This window comes from Carya illinoinensis, chromosome 4 (assembly GCF_018687715.1).
Source record: "Carya illinoinensis cultivar Pawnee chromosome 4, C.illinoinensisPawnee_v1, whole genome shotgun sequence".
NCBI classification, from domain to species: domain Eukaryota; kingdom Viridiplantae; phylum Streptophyta; class Magnoliopsida; order Fagales; family Juglandaceae; genus Carya; species Carya illinoinensis.
Genome location: NC_056755.1, coordinates 5,438,456 through 5,446,763, shown reverse-complemented (window position 1 = coordinate 5,446,763; position 8,308 = coordinate 5,438,456). Strand labels below are relative to the sequence as shown.

The following is an 8,308-nucleotide window of genomic DNA, read 5'->3' as shown; positions in this document are numbered from 1 at the left end:
TGTTATCGTTTCCCTACCTACAAAAAGAGGACAGACATTAACATCCTTTAAGTCCAATACTTACGGACAGCATCCATTGTAAATACTTGTACGGAAGATCAACTAGCACGTTTTAAAATTCGGAAAATGAGATATTTTTAAAAAAATTTGTATTTTCTTTTGAAATATTATTTAAATATAAAATATTTTATAATTTTTAATTTTAACTTTTTTATTAAATCATTAACTAATAATTATTTAAATACAAAACTTAATATAATTTCTCCAACCTTTTAAATAAAACACAAAATATAATACAAATTTTTTAAAATTTAAAAACAAAAATTCTATTAAATTTTTTTAATTTTATAATATTTTTATTCAATTTTTTCTCACATTTCTCAAAATTTAATAAAATATCTTTACTCAAATTATTTTACTACCACTCAAAACCCAGCTCTTGGTCCTTATTATTTTCTTTTAAATAGTGAAAGTATATATCTCATCATTATAATTTTTTTAAATTTTTACACAAAATTTAATAAATAATTTAATTTTTTTAAATCTCAAAAAAATAACAATATTAAAAATTAATATTTTAAAAATATTTTATTTAACTTTTAATTTTTATTTAAACTCATCTCATCTTATTTTACTCTCAAAGCACACAATTTCTTTTTATTCCTTTTTGGGGCTCTTTTGACTGCATATTATGTGACTCTTTACTTCCGAAAGAGTCAACGTTAAGTGAATGTGCAAATAAAGTAAAGTGGTCCTCGTCCAGTTTGTAGGTGAACTTTGGAAACCTATAATGAAGAGGGGAAAGTTCAAGAAGCTGAAAACCATAAATTGATTTAAAAAATAAAGAGGAATGTTATATAAAAATTTCAAATAGATAAATTTTATATAAATTATTTATAAAAAATAAATAAATCTCATTAATAAAAAATTATTTTTTTACACTTTTTTTTTAAATAGTTTAATTTTTTATAAAAAGTTATACGAAACTTATTTATTTGGGACTTATATAAATTATTTCTCTTAAAAAAAATCTACATTTCAATTTCCTCACCTTTCTAAGGTTTCGTTTGGCACTATAAAATTTTTATATCTAATTTAAAATTCTCATATTATCATTACAATTTTTTTAAATATTCATATAAAATATAATAAATAATTCAAATACAGTTATGTGATCAATATTTCAGCCCCTAACGACTAGTGTACAAAATGGCTAATGCCAGCTTCTAGTTATAAATTTATAATGACGGTAGTTATGGTGTGCTTGCTGGTGGGAGCTCCGAGACTAGTTTTCTCGTGGGAATGAAAAAGGCGATGGTGTTCTACAGTGAAAGAGCTCCAAAGGGTGAGAAGAGAGGAGCATTGCAACTGGGTCATACACGAATACCGAGAAGAGAGGAGCTCCTGTCTTCTTTTCTTTTCCTGTAGGTGTTTTACCGAGGAATGTTTTTTTACCGAGAGAAAAACCAAAAACCACGCCACCGTCAATGACCTCCAAACCCCTTTTCTTCTTCACGTTCCCAACCAAATTCTATTCCAAAAAACTTTATTTCCTTTTTTCTTTTAGCCAGTGAGAATATTAATTGCATCTGTATATTCAAATTAACGAACATTAACCAAAATTTAGGTTTCAGCCGGCCTCAATCGAGTTTGACCTCCCCCCTACCCAGGTTAGAATTGCATCTAATCCCTATAATTTGAATAAATTTTACTATTCATCATCCCCACACACAACATTTGTTTTTCTTTAAAAAAAATATATTATTTTTGGTTTTTTTCTAAAATAAATAAATATTGGGTATGGAAATAATGAATAGAAATTTTCAATTCGAATACAGTGGTATCCTAAAGACAAATTGTTCTCTTGCAAACCTTAGTTTCCACATATCTGAAACAAGAAGCTTCGTGCTTTGGGAAAATGAGCAAAGGCCGTGATAGAGAGTAGACATATGCTAGAGAAGGGCAAACCAAACGCTGCCATGACATTTAGTTGGGTGTAAGTTTCCTTTTCCCTTCATACCTAAACAAGTGAAAAATTCACAGACGACGGTTCCCACTTCACAGGCAATTCTTTTTTTAAACGCATCAAAATGGCAAAACAGTACACTATTTCTCAATCTGTCTTTCTTCTTTCTTTGGTTTAACAATAAGGCAAATGGATCCAATTCCACCAAAACTTGGATGCCACTCTGGCCACAACAAAAAGTGGGGAAGGCCGTCGTAATCCTTCCATATGGTGTTTGAAATAAAATTGCTTATGTTACATAAACAGAAAGCAAGAACTAAAATTCCTTTCTTTCCCCATTTAATTTCAACATGTGCTGAAGCTTTAAACAGCGGCACCGTAGCTGATTTAACCAGAAGAGGATATTGTGAAGAGAATAGAGGATGGCATCAGAACATAACATGCTTGGAAAAGAATGAAAATTATAAACTCAAATTGCACAGTATGCATACAAATCATTACCTTAAAGCACAGGAATTCCAGAAGAAATGGAGAGCTTTGAGTCTGCACCGCCACTTACCACGCTGTCACCTCTCCACCAGTCCGCACATAGTACCTGAATTAACAAACACCTTATTAATTTTTTTTGATAAATAAATAATTTTATTGATCAAAGAATGGCAACGCCTGAATTACAACTCTGATGCCCCACCTAAGTGGGCACATTAGAGGCAAGAAAATCTCAAAAGGCCATGCCATTAAAATCTACAGTTATGGCCCATCTACAAAGAGTTCTGGAAAATAAAAGTTTAAGCTCCTCCAATGATCTTTCCTAGTCTTTGAAAGTCCGCTCATTGCACTCCCGCTTATTAATGAAAAATAGACACTGTTCAAATGAAGCAAAAATGCAAAATAGAATTTACCTTGTCTCTGTGCGATTCAATGACAGCCAAAGGCCACTGCAACATGACAAAATATTGTTCAGAAAACAATTTTTCCCACTATTGACACTGTCATGTGCATATGAATTACAACTAAATAGTAGTATTGTGGAGAAGTCAATACCGCAGTTCTTAGATCCCATAACATAACTTTCCCGTCATAGGATGCAGAAACTAAATGAAACCAAGATTTTTTATGCCACTTGCAAGCAGAAACCCAAGAAGTGTGAGATGAGAACTGAAAGACCGGAGCAGAAGTTCCTTCAAAAATTATAATTTCACATCAGCTGCAAGTGTATGTGTGCGTGAATGTGTGTGTGTGTGTGTGTGTGTGTGTGTGTGTGTGTGTGTGAGAGAGAGAGAGAGAGAGAGAGAGAGAGAGAGAGAGAGAGAGAGAGAGTACTTTGCTCAAAAAACATACCTGGTTTACGAGGATCCCATATCCTAAGAATGGGGTCAGAAGCACCGGCTGCAATGAGAGCAGAACTCTCACCTCCAACATCAATGCAGGTGAGTACTTTCCCACAGAACTGTCCATGGAGGATATAGTCATAATATAAACATAGAAAAGAGTGACTTCTACTCCAGTATTGAAAAAGTAAATATAGTAAAAGAAACGTGTTGCTCCTGCAGCGTGTGATATGCATCTAATGCTAAAGACAATATGCTTTGCTAGTTCCAGACAATGAGTTTTAAGAATAACAAAAGGAAGACACATAGTGAAGAGCCCTAGAATTGGCATCTAATTGAGGGCCTGTGCCCCCCTGGGATTAGTCGAGACGCTGTTCCTGGACACCTGGCGCCAATCAAAGAAAGAAAGAAAAAAAAAAAAAAAGGAATTGGCATATTGAAAAAGATGTAGATTCTTCTGATCTACAGCCAACAACTACGATAAAAAAGGAACATTGAACAGCCAAACATACACCATAACCTTTCTAAGTGATACACGTATTCTCAATTTCTGTGTAGAACTGCCCAAAATGGTTTGGAAAGAAATAATGAATAGCTGACTAAATCAACACAAGGATAAATATGATTTAAACAGAAAGCACTGGAGTGATAGCAGAAAAGCATGAATGCACACATACATCTGAACAAGGAGAGATGCAGAGGCATTTGAAGGAAAAATTACACTTACTATATCTGTCAAGTCTTTGCCTGTCTCAACGTCCCACCTTCTAACAGAATGATCCCATGATGCAGAATAAATTGTTTCATGCTGCGGCCAAACCACGGAAGATACACATTGTGTATGGCCTACAAGTGTAGACACGGCCTCCCCCTAGAAGCAAAGGAAAAGTAACCTTTTCAACTGATGAACATTTAAGATTTGAATTCAACAACTAGATGATTCAACTGATGCCAAAATTTTACACTTTTGTATAGTTTTAGGATAGACTCGGACTTAACAGCACTACTTGATTTAGATTCAAAATGCACATCTCTGGAGGATGAATTCCCACCCTGAACAGCAGCATCCAGAAAACAAGGTGAAATGGTTGCAATAAGTGAGCATGAAACAGGTATACCTCCAATTGAGACTCGTCAGCTTGATCATTCACTTTTCTCTTCTTAATTGAGACAAGATCACCATCAGTGTTGTCATTTGTTCGCCATAAATTGATCGTTGAATCCCAAGAACCTGAACAAACCTACATAAATTCAACAAAAAACAACAATGAGCTCGACTTAAATATCATCTTGGCAACATAAAACTCAACAACAAAAAGAACACGGACAGACCATGTCTCCAGTTTTCTGGGCTGCAACACTCTGTACTGATTCTCTATGTCCACGCAAAATTTTGAATGCCCTTACATTGATAGGATTATTGATTGGCTCCTCTGTATCAAACTGTCATGTAATTAGTCAGGAGATCAAACCTCAAAATTTAAAAGCTTTAATTTTTTTCCTAATTACCTTCCATAGCCTCAGAGTGCGATCTTTAGAAGCAGTGGCCAAAGTAACAGCCTCAGCACCTGGATATACAGATAACTTAAAAATCGACAGCACAAAGAAGTAGCTACCAGAATATTGACCATTTGAATGAAGCATTTCTGAGAGAAAATAGTAGATGAAGAGGCCAATTTAAAGACAATGTGAGATTTTAAATCATTGAGGCCAGAGAGGGCCAAGTTCTGGTGCAACAATATGGGGATTTCTAGCAAGGAAGAAGAACTTGAAAGATGATCGATCCCTCTTTCTAATACCTTCTGGGTTGATGATACCCACAGAAGCAACTACATCAGAATGTCCTTCCAAAACATGTGTACACACTCCAGAAGCTTTCCAAAGCCTACAAAAAGATGGGAAAATTATGTATACATGTGAAGTTCTGTACAACAGAAAAACTAGTAAGGTTTTCAACAAAATATTCATAATAAAATTACCTTGCTAAACCATCATAGCACCCAGTCACAATGAACCTGCCAAACAACACGTTAAAGCAACGCTCAAGACCAACAATTTTCTCTGGTTCAGATTTGCAGACAAAAGAGCTCTATCCAGGGCAATCTATCTTGCAATAACGTGAGCAATGCTGCACCATGACTTCATGCAAGGTGCTAACAGTATAAAAAGAATCTACTATTGTCCTTAGCAAGGTATTGCATTAGCAATCGATGAAAAGATGCCACCTTCGGTATTTTTACAAATATTATATCTTGAATATGGAGTAGGTAGCATTACTCTATGAAGTATGTTTAGGGCTTTCCATTATTACTATAAAATATATATATATATAACAGATCTTTTATAAGGTAAGAGTAATACTACATACAGTCATGAAATATGCAAGTGCCGCGCAATCCTTTTGAAAAATATTGGAGTCCACTATTAAAAAATTCATTTTCTTTTTTCACATAGATCCCGTATTTATCCACTTTTTCAAAGAGATTGAGTGGAGCTTGCTCATTTTATGACTGAAAATATCATTTCTCCTATAACAAATCAAAAAGTGCAATTCCTGGATCATTGAGGAAAAAGGCAGATCATGATTTGATAAGAATACCAAGTACCACATTATTGAAGGACTGCTGGAGTACCCATCACAGTGCCACATATTCAGATGCTCACCTAGGATCAGAACCATCGACTGCACTGACCCAATCATCGTGAAAAGAAGGTTCTTCTTCTTTCCGTGGGGCCACAGCCTTTGTATATTCAATTTCCAATACCTTCTCCTGCAGTGGACCAGAAAATTCCAATTAGCAATCAAAATAAAAACAACTATAGGGATTTTTGGAAAATTATAAACTCATCAAAATACTTTACTTTTCGACCAAAAAAACAAAAAACCACAGTTGCTTGCACATCATTCGCATCATAATATTACACATATTAGAGAAGTCAAAGGATTCGAGTTCAATTATTTTTCACTTTGTTAGTTTCTAAAATAAAAACTTTCCTACATACGTACCGCCGAAATGCCCTTGGCAAGAAGGAACTTTTCAAGTGACATCCGCACCAGCTCGCCATCGATTAGAAAATCAAAGGGCTCAAGTTTCCAATCAGGATTTCCTGCTCACAATCAGCTCTAACATTTAAGAACGGGACAGCATCTCAAATCACGCTAAAAAAAACAAGTTTTGCTTAGCTGAAATTTCAGACAAACCCTCCGCGGATACCCAAATAAAAGTACAATAATTCCTTAAAAACTTCCTTTTTAAATTAATCAACAATATAAATTAAGATTTTCAGGTTACCGGATTGGAGTAAATTGTTAACGAGGGTGGAGAGGCCCAATCTGGTGAGGTTCGGAGGGATTGCAATCGATGTGGGAGGGGCTTTGAGAGGTGGTTTGAGCTTTGTCACGAAGCGCACTTGAACCCGCCTTGAATTTTCTTCGGTTTCGCCATCGATATCCATCTCTCTACAGCTAGGGTTTTGTTGTGTGCGAGCCCGTAAGCGATATACAGATTAGGGTTTAGCGACACAGGTAGAAGTTTATATTCACCGCTTCAATACGCACCGTGTTGACAACCTAAGCAAGTACGCAGTCTCATGAATAAAACGCAGCGTTTCGCACACAATTCCAATTTCCACCACTCAATGCACAAATCTCCTTTTCTTCAAATAAAATTCACTATTTTTATATCATATTTTCATTTTTTTTCTATTAATGGGATATTGATAAATGAAAAACTAAAAAAATTCTGAAAATATAATAGTTAAAAAATAAATAAAAAATAATATAATTTATCTCATTTTTTTATTTGAGACGAGAATATAAAATGACGTCACATATGGTTTGATCTGCATTGAAGTAAATAACTTTGGATTTTACAAGTTAAAATTAAAAGGACTACGGTCTCTAATATCATTATTTGAACCAAAACCATGTACTTACACATTTAGAATAAGCACATTTACAATTGAATTAGTGACCATAATTTTTTTGTTTATTTTTTTTATTCTTGACTTGTAATTAGGTTTTTGCATTTATTTATTTTCTGTATATTTGGATTATGCCTATTTGCTTATCTAAATAAAACTTTTCTATCTATTAAGAAAATTAGGATTATGTGTTTGGGCGTGGTTACAAAATATGATGGTTTTTCTTTTCTAATAATCATAACTCTTATTAAAAAATAGGTTCATGATAAAGTAGTTCACAAGTATTCTCTTCATATTAATATATTAAGAAAAAAGTTATAGACAGTTGGTTTGTGTAAGCGTGGAACAATGTCGGTTGATGTGGCAAAAATAAAAAACACACCGTTTAGTATCTCCTCCATTTTCCTTCGAACTCTCCCATTTTCCTTCGAATTCTCCCTCTATCCAATTAACTTTGGCATTGTGTTTCACCATCAAGTTCTCACATATGACCCTTCAAACTCTCCCTCCTTTCATTTCCCTCCCTCTCTATTTTTAGCCATCAAGTTCTCACATCTCTCAAATATGACCTAGTAGACCTCCCTCACTCAAAGTCGCCTTCCCTCCATCAGATTTAAGATGAGGAGTCACTATAGCAGATGAGTCAAGAGCTAGCCCTTGCTGCAATCTTTGCTTTGATTGGCTTGCTTGGAGGCTACTATGGCCAGGACGGAGGAGTGAGAACGATTGATGGCATGCTTAATGGCAGGAGGGAAGTCGCAAATGCGTTCCCTAGATTCAGAGAGCACCTCATTCTCATGGAAAGGTGGGAGAATGGTTGGTGTTGGGGGTCATTGGTGTAGCCCATGGGTTCAACCTTGTTGTCATCATCGTTGTGGCAAGGGTGAGGAAGAGGTTTGTCTTCTTCCTCCTCTTCTTTCTTTTGCTTATTACATTTCGTCATTGTTTCGGAGCCTAAAAAAAAAAGTGAAATCAAAACACAGATACTAGAGAGAGAGAATGAATTTGGATATGAAGAAGGGGACCTGAAGGGAATGAAGAAGAAGCAAGAATTGTGGAAGAGAATTTGCTGAAAAGGTAATGAAAG

At 34.8% G+C, this 8,308-nt stretch overlaps 1 protein-coding gene across 2 annotated transcripts; it reads right to left on the bottom strand.

The window, feature by feature from the left end:
- Positions 1-2,091: 2,091 nt before the first annotated feature.
- On the bottom strand, positions 2,092-6,812 carry LOC122308148 (ribosome biogenesis protein WDR12 homolog). 2 transcript variants are annotated; one of them, XM_043121336.1, is made up of 14 exons: positions 6,591-6,812; positions 6,305-6,405; positions 5,962-6,068; positions 5,277-5,312; positions 5,097-5,182; positions 4,807-4,865; positions 4,630-4,740; positions 4,416-4,538; positions 4,025-4,168; positions 3,308-3,416; positions 3,011-3,147; positions 2,869-2,904; positions 2,468-2,561; positions 2,092-2,348 (listed from the first exon to the last, which is right to left on the bottom strand). In XM_043121336.1, the coding sequence occupies exons 1-13, from the start codon at positions 6,751-6,753 to the stop codon at positions 2,469-2,471; spliced, it is 1,305 nt and encodes a 434-aa protein (XP_042977270.1). In that variant the 5' UTR covers positions 6,754-6,812; the 3' UTR covers positions 2,092-2,348; position 2,468. The 2 variants fall into 2 exon arrangements, with proteins under 2 accessions (XP_042977270.1, XP_042977271.1); XM_043121337.1 differs by having other exon boundaries at positions 5,904-6,068; positions 6,591-6,730.
- Positions 6,813-8,308: the final 1,496 nt, after the last annotated feature.

Bases quoted from the DNA above. Each gene is read 5' to 3' on its own strand.
- LOC122308148 (XM_043121336.1), bottom strand. From the start codon at position 6,753: ATGGATATCGATGGCGAAACCGAAGAAAATTCAAGGCGGGTTCAAGTG. The intron at 5,313-5,961 runs GTGAGCATCTGA...GTTGTTTGGCAG, and splicing joins GTCGATGGTTCTGATCCTAG to GTTCATTGTGACTGGGTGCT. The intron at 4,539-4,629 runs GTCTGTCCGTGT...GAATTTATGTAG, and splicing joins CCCAGAAAACTGGAGACATG to GTTTGTTCAGGTTCTTGGGA.